This window comes from Homalodisca vitripennis, chromosome 3, assembly GCF_021130785.1.
Source record: "Homalodisca vitripennis isolate AUS2020 chromosome 3, UT_GWSS_2.1, whole genome shotgun sequence".
NCBI lineage: Eukaryota > Metazoa > Arthropoda > Insecta > Hemiptera > Cicadellidae > Homalodisca > Homalodisca vitripennis.
Window position 1 is genome coordinate 98,056,306 of NC_060209.1, and position 22,350 is coordinate 98,078,655.

The 22,350-nt window shown below is 30.5% G+C and overlaps 2 protein-coding genes across 2 annotated transcripts in view; one reads left to right on the plus strand and one right to left on the minus strand.

Moving 5' to 3' along the window:
* Positions 1-1,386: 1,386 nt before the first annotated feature.
* LOC124357226 (4-coumarate--CoA ligase-like) overlaps positions 1,387-22,350 on the minus strand; it is a 68,655-nt gene continuing 47,691 nt past the window's right edge. Inside the window, exon 9 of the mRNA XM_046808776.1 lies at positions 1,387-2,906. Within this exon, the coding sequence (XP_046664732.1) occupies positions 2,604-2,906 (303 nt within the window). The 3' untranslated portion in view covers positions 1,387-2,603. The remainder of the gene's footprint in view (positions 2,907-22,350) is intronic.
* On the plus strand, positions 8,560-20,678 carry LOC124357225 (serine/threonine-protein phosphatase 4 regulatory subunit 2-like). The gene is made up of 2 exons (XM_046808774.1): positions 8,560-10,755; positions 18,220-20,678. Exon 1 carries the CDS (start codon positions 8,763-8,765, stop codon positions 10,728-10,730), a length of 1,968 nt encoding a protein of 655 aa, XP_046664730.1. The 5' UTR covers positions 8,560-8,762; the 3' UTR covers positions 10,731-10,755; positions 18,220-20,678.

Genomic DNA, 22,350 nt, shown 5'->3' on the forward strand with positions numbered 1-22,350 from the left:
TGGAATAGTGTTATGTGTGATTCCAAACTTGTGTATTAGATTACCAGGAACTACAAAAACAGTTTCACTGAGTAAAAGATAAAAGATTCATTTTTGTCATTGTTATGGGAGATTGACAGTATTAATAGGGTTGAGGGGGCAAATATTTGAGCAAGAAAGAATAATTTAAGTGATAAGAAACTGTTCTCAAAGACAGTAATTTTGGCGAAAGTCAGATCATTGTTAATTTCGTCTCTGCTTTCCTAATTGACATTTATTTTGTGGTATTATTAAGAACTTGAACCTAAAATTTTTCTTTGAGTTTATAATGTTTTTCTTGAGAGCTAAACAACAAATGAATAAGAGTGATGGCCATCTTGATTTTAGCTCCATAAAAACAATGTTTAACCTCAGACACTTGGGCCACCTTATTTTTGTCTTGGTTAAAGTGATGTCTCATTTTAAAGATATAATTATACACATCTTAACACTTTTAAAATTTTTCAATATTTTTATTACTTTAAAAATCTTTCATTTTTGTAGTTTATGCTTTAAAACTAAAAAGTATATAATTTATAAGAAAAACAAAAAAAACCATTTGGTTGTGTATAATTGATCATATCTTAAAATGAGGTATGAACCATAATTCTACAACAATCGTGATGTGATGTGAAAATGTTTGAGTTTTAACATAGCTCTTATGGGGAAAACCTTGACATTTCATTTTACTACAGCTGACTCTTTGTATGAAATGCTCGTTTGAAATTTTCAACTGATGTTGAGTATTTATAATGAAATTTTAAACCATTTACAAATTACCATTTATAATGGTAATTATTTTAAGCAATAACATATATTACACTAAAAGGCAGGAAAGTCTTATAGGTTCATAATGCAAATAAGGGAAACTAAGTCTATACTAGAGCATCCTACACCAAAATAGACAGTGGATGGTGTGACTAAATAATATATTCTGCACCCAACACTATGGAAAATTACTGATACAATAAACAAACATCATCAGTTGTTACAGTAAACAAAATATAAGTACATTGGATTTGATTCATCTGTTTTGCAGACAATGTGTAAATCAAACCCAGAATAGTGACCATAGTCACGTCATAGTAGGAACAGCTAGTGGTTATCAGCAATATGGCCAGACTGCCTTAAATGTGAATGGACTATTTTAGTATAGATTGTTTAAGTTTTTTCAGTTATATTTCAAAGAACATAATATAATACCAAATAACAAATCGTACAAAAATTAATACTTGGGATTGTGTTATTAGAATTAGAGAGTTTGAATTACTTCCTGGCATAGACCAGGGAGGTATTTCCTGTTAGTATGTATTTAACCATCACCTGAACACCAAACTTGGATAACAATGGATATAAAAAAGCACTGAAAACTTGTGAACTTTTATTCATTTTTTGTGATAACAACAAAATTAATAAAACTGAAATTCGGTCAATACTTATGATCCGTATAATAATTAAGTCACTTATAAACTTAACAATCAGATTATAATTACCGATTATTAATAATAAATCATAACATATAGATAAAAATAAACAAAAAATGCTTTAAAAAAACATATACAAGTGCAGTTCAATCACAATACACTACTTAAAATACTCTATACAACTCAAATTATTCTAAAACTATCTTAAACTAAGCTTACACATAAAACAAATTGTCAGTTTATACAATCTCAAACAAATAACCACAGTCTTATCTTCGTGATTTTTGGGAGTATATATATCTTTACAGTAATATCAAATGAGCATATTTTAAAGCAAATTGCAAATTTTAGAAGTATAGTTTTAAAAGTTGTAAGACTTATATTTGAGATGGAAAGCCTTTATCTTTAACGTAATGTAAAAGAAAACTATACATTCTAACAGGTCCATGTTTTAATTTCTACACGTTGATAATAATTCTTTTATGAATATACTCTAATGCCTTTAGACAGAAGTACGCAAAATGGATAGAAGAAATTAATTATTTCCTCAAATGCTTAAAACGTTCCAAATATTTGGTTATTTTGCTTTCTCCCTTCGTTATTTTTAAGTACTGTAATCAGCTGTCATCTATGTAACCAATAACCGAATTTCGTTCAAGTGACATAGTCAAGTTTTCCTGGTGAATAATATAATCAATAAAACATGTAAACATAATTTTTGTGTGAGTCACCAATGTTACGATTTTGTTGATACGACTAATAATAAAACAAATGTTTTTCATTTCTTATATTGTTTTGTGTATCATAGCCACTGTTAAATAGTTGTAAATTATAATAACACCCAATGTGTTTGTAAGTAAAAAAAGAAATTAATGTTGCTCCCATGATTTGAAAGTATATTAAATTTGCAATTATTATCCAGATCCAAAATTGAAAATATTGACTAAATAGCCATTTTTAGGGTAGATTATTGCAGCCGTATTAGATATAGTTAACTATTCACATTCTTTTCCGGAAAATTTCAAATATTAGCTTAAACGTTCTTTGAGTTCCTACATTAGTCTTTAAGCCTTGGGGAGAGGGCTAATGATATTAATACCTGATGTTTTCTGATTTGTATGTATTTAATAAGAAACAGCTTATTATTGTGAAGAAAAGCAGTTAGCTAGAAGCAACTTCTTCTATATTGGCACCAAAAACTTTCAATTCATCTCTAAGAACTTTACCAGCTGGATTTCTAGGAATTACATCCAAAAACCTAACACCTCCTGCTAGTTTCTTGTAAGGTGCGACCTTTGGCTCCAGAAATGAGCATACTTCAGACTCAGTTAAGTGATGTCCTGGCCTCAGGACAACAAAAGCTCGAGGAATTTCACCAGAAAGAATGTCAGGAATACCAACGACTGCACAATCTGCCACTCCTGGCATCTGCATTATTATGCTCTCCAGTTCAGTTGGGGATACCTGCAACAATGGTGTTCTTTATTAAAAATAACTCAGTAAATTGTCAGAAATGCCAACTGTACAATATTTACGTATCTATTTTGCAATATTCCCTACTTTACAGTAGGAGTATATATGTATAAATGCATAGAATGTAGTGTCGGCCAGTTAAAGCAATGAATGGCAAAAACAAAATTTCGCACCCCCCTTTCTAACTTTTGACTGTGTGCTTGGACTGCAGGTGATACTTTTATTTCCAGCATTATGTTCAGAATCATGTGAGAGTGTTGACCTGTTGGTTATATTGTAGCTCACAAACCATTTGTGCCACTCCCTTTCCCCTTGTTTCTACTTTAAATGTCGTGGCAGCCATTTCTTTCATTAAAGTTCAACATCTCATTTACTCATAATTTTCCCTTAAGTTTATAGAATCTTCGTTGTGAGTATCCCCTTTCCTAACCCTCAGACCCTGGTAGTGTCAGTGAATATCACGTCTCCAAACTCTGTGAAGACTATGTATTAAATTCTACAACTGTGAAAAATCTATTTAAAAAATTAGGCCTCATGTGTTTTCGTAAAATTGTGTATACCTCTTAAAAACTTTTTTTAAGTAGACAATTTTCAAGAGAGAGTTGACACATAGTTACAATTTGTAAATGTCTCAAGGTAGATATTTGGAAATTTTTCAGTGTTTTAAATTCTAATGAAGTCTATATTAGTCAAAATAATACATTTTCTTAAAAAAACTTCAGATTTTCAATTTGTTTTTACAATAATATAATATTGGTTTTATGTTTGGTATAGGTACTAGGTGGAATGAATATTTGTAATATTTTTTATTTATATCAACAAGGAAATAAACAACAGAAATACTATTCTACATTATAAATCTTATTTGTTAAGGATGGCCCTGAAGAAGCTTGGGTTAAAAATATAACACATCAGAGGCAGATTAAAATAAGAACATATTAAAAATATTATATTAAAAAGTTAATAAATAGATTTATTGCATGCTGTACAGTACATCTGTATTTTCATTCCTTTAATATGTGTTATAATAATAAATATAATATTTGTCATTATGTATTTCCATACAGTGGTAAAGTAGCAAGCAGCCCACAGTGTTTATTTATTTATATGGCAATACACCATTTTACAGATATGCTGCTCACTTTAGGTAAGTAAACAACAATAATAATTTGCAGAAGAATTGTAAGCTACGAAATGTTTATAATTAATAATAATGGAAAACAGTATTTGATAGTGTCCCTTAAAATTTAAATGATCTGAGGAGCTAAATTACTACCCAGGTTACTCCCAAGCCAGTATTCCAGTCAGCTTGGGAAGCTTTGTTTATGGCCTACAGCCGGCAACATCCTGGTTCAAAGAGCGATTCCCAGTGAATTTAGCGTTTACCATTTTCGATTTCGATATAGGCTACAGGTGGTAGAGATGGAGTTTCAAACCAAAATTTAACTCTTCAAGTTCTTATTTGAAAGATCTTAATACAGATGAAAACACAAAATAATGTACTTTTATTACTAACTGGTGGAATAGGCTGTGCCTTTGACTTTCCGGAGAATAGACCTTGCATCCATGTGGGGATTGTATGGCAGAAATATTGTTGGTAAAACTAGTTACCTATGTCCTTTAAAGCATATATGGCGCTATTATACTATTTACCTTTTGTTCAGATTTTAAATCCATTTTTATCTTATAGAAATTACCTACTTTTTATGAATTGAATTTAAAATATAGAGCATTTTTTATTGTAGAGGTTTACTCAATTTTATGACGTATTATAGTAAGTTATCTATGATATTTTTATAGTCACTGTTTCCTTCATTTGCCGCTAGATATCGCATAACCTCAACGTATTTTTGCACTGTTATCCAGTTCTGAGTTATGTTCCAAATTCAATACCCTTATTTTATTCTTCTGGGAGTTATTTTTAAATCAATAAATTATTAGTACTTACAGACAAAACATGAACTAATTACATTTAAAATCTATTCTGGTAACAGCGATGTCGGATTTCGAGATAAAATGAACTGACTTCCACTAAAACAACTGCATAAATCTCACACATACAAGGGATGGTTAAACAGACAAATGTGGCTAATACCTTGATAATAACTGTAAAGTATATTAATCTCAGTAAATAAATAAGTTATTATGTATGGAAACGCCTGTTAATTTTCTTTCGAAATCTAGTACCTATATTTCCTCAGTTACTAAAAACTTTCAATTTTATTAGTAGTTAGGGCTATATATGTATAACTATATAGTCTTTCAATAAAATAAGCGTGAAAGTACTCAAACGAAACAATTTGGAGACCTCTGATTTAGCTAGAGTCCTTTAAGGGCCTAAACATTTAAGTATATATTCCGCTGAAGTTACCAATAAAGATTTGCTTAGAGAAAAAGAGGTTTCCTTAAATTGTATATAGTGCCTCCAGATACATGTATACAAAATATGTAAGTTTTTGCTTGTAGGTCATGACAATCAAATTATTTTACACGCATGCATATAATCGAAAAGGGTAGAGACAGTTATATAGTTATTAACAATGTGGCTAATACCTTGATAATAACTGTAAAGTATATTAATCTCAGTAAATAAATAAGTTATTATGTATGGAAACGCCTGTTAATTTTCTTTCGAAATCTAGTACCTATATTTCCTCAGTTACTAAAAACTTTCAATTTTATTAGTAGTTAGGGCTATATATGTATAACTATATAGTCTTTCAATAAAATAAGCGTGAAAGTACTCAAACGAAACAATTTGGAGACCTCTGATTTAGCTAGAGTCCTTTAAGGGCCTAAACATTTAAGTATATATTCCGCTGAAGTTACCAATAAAGATTTGCTTAGAGAAAAAGAGGTTTCCTTAAATTGTATATAGTGCCTCCAGATACATGTATACAAAATATGTAAGTTTTTGCTTGTAGGTCATGACAATCAAATTATTTTACACGCATGCATATAATCGAAAAGGGTAGAGACAGTTATATAGTTATTAACAATAATAATTTTTTAAACCGGTCAAAATAGCTCGTATCCGAGACCACTTATAAATACACACTTTATTTTGTCCCTGTACTGATAGAGAGAATTTTATAAACCCTATTGTCCCAGGTTTATTTCTGTGGAATTGCAATTTTAAACGTCTTTTAACTCTAATCGACATCGCTCTTGAAATAAATTCAGGCTACATGATCTGTTGATAGGAAAATCGTTTTGAATAATCTTTATTTTAGATCAATGTTATTACTTTATACACAGAACAACATATATTTTATGTTAAAAAACATGATAACAAAGATAATTAGTAGTATTGTTAGCCTTATGAATCTGTATAACGACTGTCTGCTAGAGGGAATTTTTTCCCAAGAAAATTAAAATCTCTCGTGTCTGGCCGGTGTTTAAGAAGGTTCCTACAGACAAACCAGAAAGTGTCCGTCCAGTTTCATTAGTTCAAATTTTCTCTAAAATGTTTGAAATTATTATCCATGATCAGACTAATAGTTTTTTTACAATTGTATTTTAGCGAAATTTCAATTTGATTTCCATAAAGGAAGATCAACCATGGATACCATACATGAATTGGTTTGCCAAGTGTTGTATGTGCTTTAGAACAGGTTCTTTGCTCAGGCTATGTGACCTCACAAAGGCTCAGGATAGCTCTCCACAGCGAGGCTGAAATATTAAAATTTGAATTGTGTAAGCAATGTTTGGACGCGGTGTGAATATTAAAACGTTCAATTTTGTTAGGCTATGACGTAGTTATTTATACGCAATGTTTACTGTAGCCTTCCATTATGTGGTTGTATTTTTAGATGTTAAATATGACAACTGGAACTGTGTTTTTTGTTATTACCAATGACTATTCAATATCACAAGTAATTTTCTGTAATATATTAAATATATAATAAATAATATAATAAATAAATAAATATATATAAATTGTATAACCAATATTCCTATTGTTAGCCACCAGGTAGCACGCAACCATAAAATTTAAAATGACAGATTTTAGCATTGGATGCCATATATTTCCATAGACTGTTGCATAATAAAAGGTGTAATATATTTCACTATAGGTACAAAAAGCCCAAGTAAAATAGTTTGTGTGCTAAGAAGAATACCAACCAACATTTAGACGCACGTATTTCATTACAAGTTAATCGATTATGAAATTTCGATAATGATAATTTCAGCATATTTTCTGTTTAGGTATTTTGGACCAATTCCTTGAGTGCCGATCTATCTTTGTGTTAATAGGCCTTGATTTAGGATATTGTTTTGAGATTTCATACCATAATCTAAAAACGCCTATTCATGTATTTATATAGTACATATATGAATAGGCATTTTTAGAGTATAATATGGAATCCCCAAACAATATCCTAAATCAAGGCCTATATATATGTTTATACTATATCATTTATATTCTTAACATTATAATTTTAATGGCCCATTTCGGCTATCTATATATATCCAGGTCTATATACGACACATTTAATAATATTTAAACCCTCATGATAGATAAGGTATTTAATTATTATCAAACAAAACCTTGGATTGTGCTTTACATTTTTGTATTTTAAAGGCAAAATTTCAAGTCATGGAGTGTAAATCGTAAAACGAGATAGATAGGAGTGAGTGAATTAAGAGATCCTATAGAATATGAAAAAAATATGTAATTAAGAGAGGAATAGAAACGTTACAAACAAAACAGAATATACTTTAAATAAATAATGATGTAAATTATAAACTGTAATGCGTTTCACACACATACAATCCACCATAATATTGATCATTGACTATTTTGAATAGTATGCTACTATCAGATGATTTCAATTACGTGTAGAAGTAGAACATAGATATAAAAATTCGATTCACATCGTGTTTAAAGCATTGAATTATTTGAATTTAAGTATTAGAATTGAATTTACTTGATTTTGGCATTCCGCAAAATAAGCATTTTTCAAATGACTAATTAGCAACGAACTGCAGCCACAAATAATTTGAATCGTAATAATAACTCACTGAATACCAACTAAGTCTAATAAAGTAGACTATAGTCATAAAAGCGTAAATATTTCTGTTGACATCTAACATTTACAAAAATATCACCTTTAAAAAATTAAAATGGTTTATAATTAAATAAAATCTCAATTGGGACTGCACACTCAAAAATAACTTAAAAATTAATCCATTCCTCTTTGATACTGTCATTACAATAATTAGAACAGAAAGTATTGATTGCTATATAACTCAAACAACAATAGTGCCACGCAGATGATACAGTTAGTCATGGTACATTACAAAACAATGACCTTTCGTGAGTCTGACAATGACGTAACATACAATCGAATCGACGTAGCTAGCGCACTCATACGAGACATGGCGATAAATTGAACTACCGAATAAACAATCTACCGCTATTTAACGTTCTACGCAGTGTAGCCAACCTCAAATAAATAGTTATATTATTATTGTCAAAAATTATTAATGTATTTTTGTTAGATTGTAATTTTACATGCATAGATTTTCTTGGACATTAACGTAAAAGTTGTAATTTTTTTCAAAACCAACGTAAGTTCATGAAAATCGTTATTATTACTTGAAGTACCTTGCAAGATGTGTAGGGAAATTTCACTGTTGTCATTGGTGAAAGCTTGAGTTGGAAAAGTGAGTAGTGTGGTGGTGTGATGAGTAGGTGAATGTGAACATTTGTTGTCGTGTTATTTGATATCTGCAATTCTGTTTACTAATAACATTTTTTTGGTGAATTATAGTTATAATATAAAGAATAAGATTTATGTAGACTAAGTTTATAGTTTATGTTAATTAGATAGAGCTCGTGTCATGGAAAACGCAGAAGAAGTGATGCAGTTATTGGAAGAGTTTTCCAAAATAAAGCCTAAAGAAATACCTCCAGAACTGGATGACTATCTTGGTTATGTTGCGAAAACGGGTGATCCAGTTTACCAGTGGTCTTTAATAAAAAATTTATTTAGAGAAAAGTTACTTAGTGTGATCACAGACTTTTATGAAAGTACTTTAACTGTAGAGCTACCTCCTTGTCCTAATGTAGAGCCATTTAATTATGAAAGAATGAAAACTAGCTTGCTTGAACGTTTTGACACATTTTCTAGTGCACCTTTTACTGTTCAAAGAATATGTGAACTTTTGACAAACCCTCGAAAAGAATACAATAGAGCTGACAAATATATGAGGGCTATTGAAAAGAATATTTTAGTTGTTAGCACACGAGAGCCAGGTACTGGGAAAAGGTGTTTAGAGTGTGATAGTCAATCAGAAGCGGTCTTAAATGGTATTCCAGAAGTGAAATTAAATGAATCGGATGGAAGTTTGGTTCACGTACCTACAGATTTGCCATATCTAGGAGCCCCTCCAGCTTCTAATGATGTAACAGTTGAGACAACAGAAACTAATGTCACAGTAAGTGAAAGAGTAGTGTTAGATATCAATGGAGAATCTACGAACAAAATCTTTAAACCCAATAATGATAAGCAATGGACTAGTCAAGGACCTGCTTCTACTGCTCAAGAACAATCTAACTCTAAGCCAGAAACAAATGCCAATGTCACCATTACTATAGTGGACAAATTCCCAGAAGACAAAGACTGTAATATAAGTGATAGACCTTCTTGGAGTAGCTGTTATAACAACTCTAGAACTGCAAGCCCTAAAAATGTTGAGGGTGACAGTAGTTCCGATACTTTTACACAAAATAGTGAATCAATCCTTCCAGATAGCATAGATTCTTCTCAAGAAGATGCTGAAGTTCAACCCACTGTAAGACAAGAAAATGATGATGTAGAAAATAACAGTGATGAAAATGAAGTCTCGTCAACACCAGTGGAAGAAAGTACGGAAGTTCCAATAATTCAAGAAGTAGAGGAGCCAGCAGATTCAGAAGCGGAAGCCACGAATTCTAGTATTTTATTAGAAAGTGAGTCTGATGTGAATTCTTCAAATGACAATGAAATAAATAGCAGTGACAGGGTAATAGTACAAACGGACGAATCAAAACTAATAATATCCGAAGTGACTGCAAAAAACTCAGATGAAGTAGATTTAGAATGTAATGAAATTACTGGTACTGTTGTTTCCCCCTTTTCACCACCAGAATGTATATGTGCAAAATTACGGGCAGAAGAAGTGGTTCAGAATATTAGTATAAATGTGATAGAGGAACCTGAACAACCTGAAACTCATCCAGATTCAAGTAATGATGTCTGCACAGAGATTAAAGTCCCTATACCAGTAGAAACACAACAGCCTGAAATAAGCTCAGAAGCAGATTCTATGTCGGAAACAAATGAAGAAATAGGTGAGTCAGAGAGTAAACAATATTTTTCAGGCAGTGTTCCAGACCAGACGAACAGTGAAATCATAGATGAAAATACTGATCAGGGGTCTTCTCCAGACTTGAATAAAATTACTGATGAGGAGGAATGTGTGGTAAAAGTATCAGAAAATGCAGTCCTTTCATCCAATTCTCAAGAAGAAACAATGGTGAGTGGAGGGCCGTGTTCTGAATCCAAAATTAATGAGATACAAAGCACAAGTGATCATGATGACATGTATGACCAGGAAAGGAGGGAGGAATCTGTGATTCACTCTGTTTCAAATGTTATTCCTGACAGCCAGCAACAAATCACAACAATTGAAGAAATTAGTGTTGATCCCAGTTGCGAAGCAGAAGAAGAAGCAATGGATGTAGATGACACCAGTAACCAGATGTTGATTGGTGAATGTGAGAATGCAGGAGAACCAATGGACCAGTCTGATCAATTGCAGAGTTAGTTCAAGATTCAGGAGTTTGAGTTTGGTAAGATTATATCTGTTGGTTACTATATTTGAGCAGTTACTTTCATACAATCTTACATTAATTTTAGTTTTTAAATTGGCCATTAAGAATATCATGTCTGTCAACTAGATGGCTGCAGGATAATAAGTGGCCACCACCACAATATAATCGTTGACATTTATAATCATCTCAATTACTGAAAATAAAATGTTGAACTGATAGTTTTTTCAAATTACAGTGTAATTCAACTGTTTTTATGTCAAAAAGTAATAATTTATTGATAAGTGAAGTAACAATCTAGGCTATTTATTGAATGTTAACAAACAAAGAAGTGCAACATTAGTTCCTTTTTACTATGTAGAAGGATAAACATTCACGACAGCTTGTGACAAATAAGTTTAACACATGTTCATCACCATTGTACCTGTAGCTACTACTCAATTAGGCTACCATGCAAATGCCTTTACTTTGTTTGAATAAATTTTGAACAATATAGTTATTTAATACATTAAAAGATAGGGCAATAATTGTAATTAGAATATTTTTGTATTCAATAGTCAAAGTAATTCTGTGTAGGGTACGATAAGCGGACCCGGTTTTTTATATCGAAATAGGCAAACGATATTACTTAATCATAACCATCTATATAATCAATCGATACTGATTAATTAATTTGAATAATTAACTTAAATAATCTATATCACTAGCTGTAAACACTTTCAAATAATACTCGTAAGGTAATATATCAATTTTACATAATTAACATTTGATTATTAAAAATAGCAGTCAATTTTAGAAAACTGCACGAAATTGCTTTGAAATAAGATATGTTTTTCGTGGCTTCAACATGTTGTATTCGTACCAAAAAACCCATTATGTGAAATTTGTGGGAAAGAAACAACTGTAACTGTGAGAGGAGCAAATATGGTCGTCTTCAGTTATTTTCCTAATTTTGGTTATAATAATTTGTTTGACCACTGTAAATATTAAATTCATATTTTAATTTAAAACATATGATTGTTATTGAGGACTATAGATACTTTTATATCGATTGATAGTCTAGGATTTGAGATGCGAATATTAGGTATAGATGGTTACATTCTTCGATATAAAAAACCGGGTCCGCTTATCGTACCCTACCCGTAATTCTAACTGATAATTTTATTCTATTGCCATTTGCCGGTGGTGGCCGCTTACTCTATGCATTTGATTAGATCTTCAAAAATGTAACCATTCATTATATCATTTGGGTAGACTTTTAATAAGCGGCCTACACTATTCAGTTGTTCTTATCTGAATGGTTTGATTGTTGTCATCGGATAATTTAGTACTACAATTTATTTAACGAATCATATGATTCCAACTTATTAGTTACAGTCATTTGTTATGTAAACAATAAACAGCAAGAAATAACTAATTTGTTGAGAATTAGAAAATGACAATGAATATGAGGAAATTATGTGATAAATTTCTAGATATACATGTAGGCTTGGCTACTGCCTTTACAAAAGCGGTTGCTCATTACTATCCGCACAATTAAAAAATATTGTAACATGTTTCTGATGTGTAGGTCTAGGCCAGAGTTGGATTTGTTATTTTGTAATGTTATTGTTAAATTTATGTTATTAAAAATTGTAATGTATGATTCTTGTAGTTAATGTATTATAATTCTTGTTTCATATGATGAATATGTAATATCGAATTTTGATAATATATCAAATAGTTTGATAATAATTGATAATAATAAAAGTGTAGGTGTAGGCCGCTTATTAAAGTCTCCCCCATCATTTCTCAGAGTTTACTTATATGAACAGCGTAATTGGAATGAATAGTTTTATTTACATCAATTATATTTATTTTATTATAAAGAAATTGAATAATTCTTGATTCTAATAATCCAATAAAAATATTTCCCTACTTTGTGCCGTCTTTGTGAAATACCCAATCTAATACATTGATAACAATTTAATAAAAAGTAATAATTCTCCAGGATTCAAAGTAATATTAGGCCTAATTTATATGAATTTAATTAATAAACCCAATCAAAGTTATTTTGATAATTATTTGTGCTTTCAGTCATATGTTACTAGTTTTATTAATCAAGTTTTCCAGTTCAGACCATGTTAAAATCTTGAAATATTTTGACCTCAACAATTAAGAAACCTACGAAAATAATATGTTAATTAATGTTTCTTTAAATGTGTGAAGGAAGTAGAAAAAGCAAATCAACCCTTTGGCCAATTAGATCGCCGCCCTAACTGGTGCCCTGTTAATTTGATAAACACGTGTATTTTTGCTTTCTTTAAAAAAGTTACATTTTACTTTCATATGCAAGCTTTTAATACTTTGGTGTTATTCTGAGACTACTATTATTAGAAGAGAGTTTCTTACTGGGGACCGAAAGAAACCACATTATTTGAAAGAATAGATTTTATTTGACTAACTGTGAAAATTACATGTTATTATGAGAATTGTTTCTTGTTTTTTACCTCCTTAAAAGAAGTAATGTCGGCGAGACAACTCTGGCTCTATCTACTAACTCAGTGAAAATATTTACTTTCTTTCTGCCATCTTTGTAAAATCCCCAGTCTATTACATCAATAAAAATTAAATAGCGCCGAAAAGAAAAGATTCTTGACATGTTATAAAGAATTAGAGATTTTTGCATCTAGTATAGTTGAATTGTTCATTAAGCAGGTATATTTGTTATTAGGCTATAGTAGTTAAATACATACAACGTATTATAAATATAAAAAGTTACTGAGCACTCGTATAATCTGAGCTAGAATTTAGGTACTACCTCGAGAGATGTTTTTCTTTTTTTGTCAGAAATATGGCACTGAAGCCTGTACTAATGGCTAGGGGAATTTTTGATCATTACTTTCCCAACCTGCTATCATGTGCCGGATCATTCAACGTGGTCTGATGTTGGAAAAAATAGAAGATGTGTGATGTGATCATAGGTTGGAAGGTATCGATTGGAAATGCCCCTGCCCATTGGTGTGGGCTTTGGTGGCACCGCACTTTTGGCAGAAACATAAAAACATCCAAGATAGCACCCAAATTCAAGCTTGGATCACTTGAGAACTCGTAAAGGTTATCTTTAATTTTGATACTACTAGTAATATGTTTATGATAACCTATTCTAAACATATAAAAGATAGTAGATAGAGACAGAGTGGTTTTCTTTTCGCCAACATCGCTTCCATTTGGGAAGCAGAAAACAAGAACCAATCTCATAATGACCATATAATTTTCATAGTAAATCAAATGAACCTTGTTCTTTCTAATAATGTAGTTTATTTTAGTTCCCAGTAAGAAAAACTCTTTCAAAAATAGTGGCCTCTGGATAATACCAAAGTACCATGATTTTTACACTTATTAAACTTACAAAACAAACAAGAAACTCTTAGAGTTTTATCGTAATTTTAAAAAGAGATACATAATTTTTTTAAATTGTAACATCACATCACTGCAGTATAGTAAATGGCCGCCACTGCTATAGAATCGAGGTATCAAAATATTGATTAGAAATACCTAAACTATCAAATACAAAAGTATTCTAATTATAGTTATTTATATTTAATTATGGCCAGCTCTTTTTAATGTATTGAATAGCAATATGTTCCCAAATTAATTCAAACAAAGTAAAATCATTTGTAAGGGAATTTGAATAAAGGCTGCAAGTAGGCTACAAAGGTGATGTACATGTGCTATTTGTGTCACAAATTTACCATTCACGAAAACATATTTACCATTCATAATAGTAAATAGTCACTAAATTTTACACTGTTTTGTTTGTTAAATTTTATAAATACACATAGCCTAGTTGTTTTTTATTCAACATAAAATTAATGTGTTTATACAAAAACAGCTCTGTGCTGTAACTGTTAATACCTATAACATAATTCAGTTTGGTATTTTGGTTTAGGTAGTGAGGATAATCATGATTATCAATGATTAATTTTATTTTTATTTTATTTTATTTCCACGGATCAACCATAACTAAAGCGAGATTCAATTGTGGTGGTGTCCAATTACTATACTGTAGCCTATAATGGTAAGTGGCAATGGCAGGTAGATGACACACCCTTTGAATTCACTTTGTTGTTTTCACAACAAAATTGTAAAATTGTTCTGCAGCCAAATGTTTATTTGAATCACAAAAAGTAAGGGCTCTGTGATATACAGGGTGACAATTAAGTCTGGAACCTCTTTTTTAATTTTTGAACCACAATAGAAAGAAATACCAAAGTTCACACGTGCTTACTGGTGATAGTAACGCACACATCTGCCCAATTACCGACCGGATAATCCCTTTGGGGGACGGTCCACAAGGAGTCAGACAAAATTCTTAAATAGCAGTATAGGTCAAGTTTGGTATCAAATTAAAGGTCTTACTTTAGCAGAGTACAATCCCACAAACCGGACTTCAAAAGGTGTCATTCAGTAGTTATAGCTATTTGAATTTTAAAACAATTGAACAATGTAAATTAATTAAGTATTACAAGTAAACACCAATTTTTTAAGTACCTGTGATCAAAGTGTTCAAAATGATCCCCCTCCCATCATCTGGCAATGTCCTAGGCGGTTGTAAAAGCCATCCACTGCATTTTGAAGGTAGTTACGAGGAATAATCTTGAGCTTCTTGGACTATGAGATTTTCTTAGGTGCGCCAAATCTCGAGGCTTAGTACGATAAACTTTATCTTTGAGGTATCTCCAAAGAAAAAAAATCCAGCGGAGATAAACCAGGGGAACGAGCAGGCCACTCTACTGCACCATGTCTTCCAATCCTCAGTGAAGGAATATTGTATCCAAGTATTCTCTAACAAGGAGAGCAAAGTGTGATGGCGCGCCATCTTCTTGGAAATAAATTCTTTGAAATTGTCGACCAAGAGCAGCTTGTAGTGCAGGAAATTATCTCATTTTGGAGCATTGCTAAATACGAGTCACCATTTAAATTACCATTGATAAATAATGGGCCCATAATTTGATTTCCTATAATACCTGCCCAAGAAAGTTTCTGTAGATGCTGTGTATGACTCAATCTGCCACTTTCACATTCTAACAGTAGTTGTGTTGTTGGTAATAATTATTGATTCCTGGCTTCGATAACTACATTGTCAGATGATGGGAGGGGAACATTTTGAACACTTACTTTGATCACAGGTACTTAAAAATTGGTGTTTACTTGTATTACTTAATAATTTAGATTGTTCAATTGTTTTAAAAATTCAAATAGCTATAACTACTGAATGAATCCACCTTTTGAAGTCCGGTTTGCGGCATTGTACTCTGCTAAGTAAGTCCTTTAATTTGATACCAAACTTGACCTATGCTGCTATTTAAGAATTTTTGTCTGACTCCTTGTGGACCGTCCCCCAAAGGGATTATCCGGTCGTTAATTGGGCAGATGTGTGCGTTACTATCACCAGTAAGCACGTGTGAACTTTGGTATTTCTTTCTATTGTGGTTCAAAAATTAAAAAAGAGGTTCCAGACTTAATTGTCACCCTGTATATATATATATATACATACATATATACATATATGCTTAGTAGTTAGTTTGCATGCTTGCCTAGTAAATGGGAAATCACGGTTTTTTAATTAATTTTTTTAACTATTGACTTTCCATCTAATATTGCTTTCTAATAATTATATATCAACTTTACTTTCGCTGTAAATTATTTTTGTTTTTTCATATTATTTAACCTTGCAACAACAATCAATAAATAAAATATATAAACAATGAATATTTTAATCAAACAATAACAAAATACAATGGTAATGTGATGTGTTTTTTTTCCAAGAGGAGATGCAGATTAGCATCTTCAGTTGGATTATTACAGCAGCACAATTATTTTGTGGTTAAGATGTAAGTTCTTAAGAAATATACGGTCAAACTCGGAACTTACATGTTAATTGAATGTTATTTATTTTGATTTTATCCACCTGATGAGCATAATTTTTAAATATAAATTTAATTGTCCCCTTGCCAAAATCTTGTTTTTGTAAAAAATAATTTTATTTTACGTACATCATGCTTAAACAATATTTTCATTACTTTTACCTCAAATGTAGGCCTGTCTGAATATAGTTTTGAAGAAATTTAATATATTTCACATATTGATTATTTGATGACTATTATTTCAAAGAATATTTTATTATTTTAACAACAAAAATCAATAATTCTGGCATATCTAAATACAATAATAATGTTGACTATAGGCTTACACGTTTAGGAGTTGAAACCAAAAATAACATTGGGTTTATAGTTAATGGAATATAATTAGGTATATATATATAATATATATATAAAATTACTTTTGTTGTTAAAATAATAAAATATTCTTTGAAATGGCAGTCATCAAATAATCAATATTGTGACGGTTAACTAACTTTCATATAGAAGATAAAAAAAAACTTGTAGAGTGACAATTAATATGCTACTTAAGCGGACTATATGGAGTTATAGGAATCTTCCTCAGACTCACAATTTTGTTAACCAGCGCTTAGAGGATTAGGCCACACTATTAATACAGGCTGGAGTCATTAGATACTGTGACATCACATGTCGTGCTTCTGTTAATGGCAATAAGCTACATGGAACAAATTTAAATTCATTTTAAACTTTATAGACAACACCGTTTTTATCCGAGTTTCATTATTAATCTGTTGTCTAGATGTATTTTCACACTCAACTACATTCTATGAGTAAATTAACCTAGATACATATAATTACACATGATATATGATAAAAAAAATACAACTAAAGTTAATTAGTTACCAAAAATACTAATTTGACGCATAAATTTACACTCGTCCATTAAACGTTACAATTCAACGTCCTTTAAAGCAGAGAGAGCCAATATCCTCAAAATCGAGGTTTCATTTTACACCGTACAGACTTGAAGTTGTATAACTTATGTTGGAATATTATAGTTTTGATCCTTTAACTAAAAGATATGTATGTATTAATGTCATATATTCCTATGAGGTATACATTGACTTTGAGTTTTACCTGCGTTTAAAAGTAATCAATTATTTAGATTAATGCAGGTATTTATCAAATAGTATTAAAGTGACAGATCATTTATTCTTACACTATTGAATGTGTAAAATGGTCTCTATCCTAATATTGATTGTCAGCATTTCCAACTTACAGAACAAAATTAATACGTGTATATCCTAAATCTACATCATTATTAGACTTATTAAAATGTATCGCTAATCGTCATTCCTTTAACTCAAAATACTGTCATCACTGTTGAGACAAACAAAAAACATCTTTCAATGTGGTCAATGAATTTCACTGAAGTTTCACATTTCAGCTGAAGTTGAGATTTGATAGGCAGAAGAATCTGAGTTCTTTCAAAACTTTACTGTAGATAATGGAATGCCTGAGATATACATGAAATGTGTAAACTATTTTTATGTTAACATATTATCATCATCATATTTAGTAAAATTTATCTTTGTTACAGGTCCAGGCATATTTATTCAGTCATGGATTCAGGAGATTTCCAACTGTATAATATTTTATTTTAAAAACTTTGTTCTGATAGTTCATAAAAATAAATTACTGTTGTAATTCTGTAAGAAATAAGTGCTACATTTTTTCTAATTTTTTTAGATACATTTTAAGATAAAAATTAATTATATTATAGAACAAAAATAAAAAACAGACAACATTATCGTAGTAAAAGTGTTAAATATTTAGTGTATGGAGCCATTAAGTGTATAAAGAAAGTTGAACTCACAACTTCCCATTATAAGTGTTGTAATGCTAAAAACATATTTTACCTTCCTATGAATAAAATACAGCTAATCCCATGTGTAAAACATGAAAGAAGGAAATCAATTTTTAAAGTGAGAATGGCTGAATAAAATTACATTTAAATTCATCTAACCAAAGACAAATTGAAATGACAAGTGGTAAAGAAACATTTTTTCAGAACCACCACAACAATTTTTATTTAATTTGTTTGAAGTGATCACAATAGAGGCATCAGTTCTTTCTCAAACACTAAATCATGTCCCACAAAGTGGGCATAATATTATAAGGTTGTAAAATACTGCCTCTGTACTTGTAGCCTGGTAGTTGTAGGATATTTAATTAAGGGTTAATCTTTTTAAGTTTGTATACTGATTACAGCATTGCTTTACCAAACCATTTAGTTCCTGTTAAGAAAATTATATTAAGCCCAAAACAAGGTATGGAATTATAGTTGCTACATTAGAGAGTTAAATTTTTCTGAAGTAATTTTTTATGTCAAATAAAACAGATTACAAATATGCAAATTAGAGGATTAAAACTGTAAAATCTTGTATTTTTGCACAAGATTTCGGCCAGTTTTGTATGTCCGCAAATCATTTAGTGTTTTTGTTAGTTTTATATGAACAAAAACGTTGAAATATATAATATAATATATATATAATTTCTGTAAATGTACGTTTCTGATATTGAGTTTGTGGATAGACTACTCTGATACAGTACGACACCTTCTGAAGACTTCCACACACTCGCTGTAACTGTGACTGAAGTGAAGTTACTCTTGCTGCATGTTGATGAAAGGATATAGAATAATTTTCTTCACCTTCAGTCACTGTACTTCCAATAAGAACGGTTTGAGAACATAGTGAAATAACCATCTATCTTCTCTCAAATATTAATAAAAAAATTGATTTATTTTTGACATAAATATTGTGGCTGTTGTATATCATGCAACAACTTTTAAAGTTATAGGCGCTTATGGTTACAAATAGATCATCTGGAAGTTGTCAGCAACATTTATATTTGTGTTTTCCATTTGATGTCAACAAAATGTTAACAGCCGTTTTAGAAAACTTGTGTGTACGTTATGTATGTAATTTTGAGGAAATCATTTTACATAATTGTTATTTTAATATTGCCAAATTTTTCAACTTCAAAAAGTATTTGTTTTAAATATTAACTGCTTTAACTGTTTTATATCTATTTCAAATCTTGGTTTATTAAAACTGTAAAATCATTTTATCATGTACACCAAGATTGTTTATAAAAATCATGGGAAAAATGGAGGATATCATGATGTTTTAAAAGATGTGAGATTGGTAAATTATGAATGTCATTGAGCATTGACATTTATATATATTTTATGTTTAGTTGGCTGTAATGAAGAAAATATTTAGGTGGCCATTAAAATTTAAATTCTGTGAATATGGAATTTATTTAAAACTATATTGGTGTTTAAGTATTTCAGTTATATGTACAACTGGATGTTGTAATGGCTAGCAAATAAATTCCAAACTGTTTGGATAGTTAAATAGAATTAGAAGTCTGTAGTAAAATTAATAGTGGAAATCTATTTCATTTTTACTATTACTAACGGTAATATACAAAATTACATACAAATCGAATCTGCCATATCTTCTTTTTTTAAGCACAAAGTAATGTACAGCTTTACATACATCAGTTTAATGTAAGGTAAAATTTAAAGTTATAATTTTTAAGATTTTAAAATAGAATTTGCATATTTTAAATTAAAGTTAAGATGCAAATCAATGAAAATTCATGACTTGTACAGTGCATAAAAGCACAGTATCCATTCAGATATGAAATTTAATATTTTTCATTATACATGTAATATTGACAAATTTGGCATATATTTTCTTTTTAACATAGAAGTTTTAATACTCAGTTTAAAATTGTGATAAATAAGATTTTTAAAATCCTAACTACTGTGAAGTGTTAGTTGGTACACTTTGCATAATAATCTTGTCTCAACATAGATAATGTTCAAGCAGTTGTAATATGTGTCAATTGCATTATATTATTGTATAAACTAGACTACCTCTAATTTTATCTATTTTGTTGTTCTTAGCTAGAACTTATTTAAGTTGTGAAAGTGTGAGTTTTTTTATCTAATGTAGAAAATTAAAAAATATTCTTTTAGTGATAAAACATGTATTATTCATCCCAGTTGTGTTGTGTTCACCCTGTATTAAATTATGTAATTTGTCTAGATACATTTGAATAATCGGTACTGTTACTGGTCTTCACTGTCCAATAATTTTTAAGTTTCAATTATATTAATAGAATTTTCTTTTTTAAATACACTATAGTGAATTGTTTTCCAACTCCCAGCAAATTTGCTTAGACATTTATATTTTATTAGAAAAACTATTTAAATACAAGGAAATCTGAAATAATTATGCTAATAATTACATAATACATAATAATGTTATGTCTTAATTTAACATAAAACCAAGCTACATGCATTGTCAAGTTCCAGTTTTTCTGGAAGTGGAACAAACTTGTTGCAGATCTTTCCAACTAATTTGCCCTCTCCAACTTACTTACGAAATTTCCGTAACTGAAAGACCATTTTTATGTTTTGTACTTGTATTAAAAAAATATTTACTATAAACCTTTATACTAGGTATGTTCATAAAGTAACGGGTATTTTCATTTTTAGAAAAAATATTTATTTGTCTACATTAATGTTGTTACCTTCAAAATAGTCCCCATTAGACATTATGCCAGCACTTCTACCAAACCTCGAAACACTTCTCAAACTCGATCTTTGGATTTAGTTCTTTCAATGATACACTTTTAATTTCATCTATGGTAGTAAAACAACAGCCTTTTAAGGTTATCCTTTTTTTAGAAATAAGAAAAATTACACAGAGCTATGTCTGGAAAATATGGAGGCTGGGGCATCCTTGCGGTACTGTGTTTGGCCAAAAATTTACAAAGCTATAAAGTGTGAGCAGGTGCATTTTCATGGTGCAAAAGTTATGCATTTTTTTCACAAATCCAGGCATATATTTCAGATTGTTAACAAAGTTGAACTTGCAGGTAGTATTCCTTCTTGGCCATTTAACCTTGTGGCAAGAATTTATGATGTTATATGCCATTAAAATCGAAGAACACAGTGTTTAAACCTTCACGTTCATCTACACTTGTCGAGCATTGTTCACATTGTCCAATGGGGGACGCTGCTTTAGCACCCCCTGGAATAAGCACCCCCTCGGGCTCTGACGTCATGGCAGGGGGTGCTAATTCAGCGCCTGGACACGGACCAGGCACTGAATTAGCACCTCCCCAACTACAAGGGGGTGCTTTCAGTGCATGGACATGGTCGAAGCCCTGAATTAACACCCCCCTGTTCCAAGGGGGTGCTTATTCAGCGCATGGACATGGCTCAGTCACTGAATTAGCACCCCCTAGCATTCAACCAGCAAAAAGGATATTCATCTTTTACACATTTAATTTAATCATAAATATAATAGTTGTTATCTGGATTTTTGTGATGCTGCCACTTATAAGCTACTATCTACGATTGTTTTGCAATTTCCGATAAACAATTAAATAATATAATAATCAAATATGCCTACTTTCTCTTCAAAATTAACATAGACTTAATATTACATAAGTGCTCCGACGAACAAGGCTAATAGACCTTAGCACTCCTCTCTCTCACACGCATTGTAATATTTTTGTAACAATTTTCACTCATGACTTTGCTTTCTAAATTTTTTCTAAATATCACCTATTAAAATAATTAATTAAATCATATCCTTCATTTATTCTATTTCAGTCGATTCTTTCAGTTAATACGTTTGTAAAATTA

What these genes read in the sequence shown, in the direction of transcription:
- LOC124357225 (XM_046808774.1), top strand. Translation starts at nt 8,763, where the DNA reads ATGGAAAACGCAGAAGAAGTGATGCAGTTATTGGAAGAGTTTTCCAAA.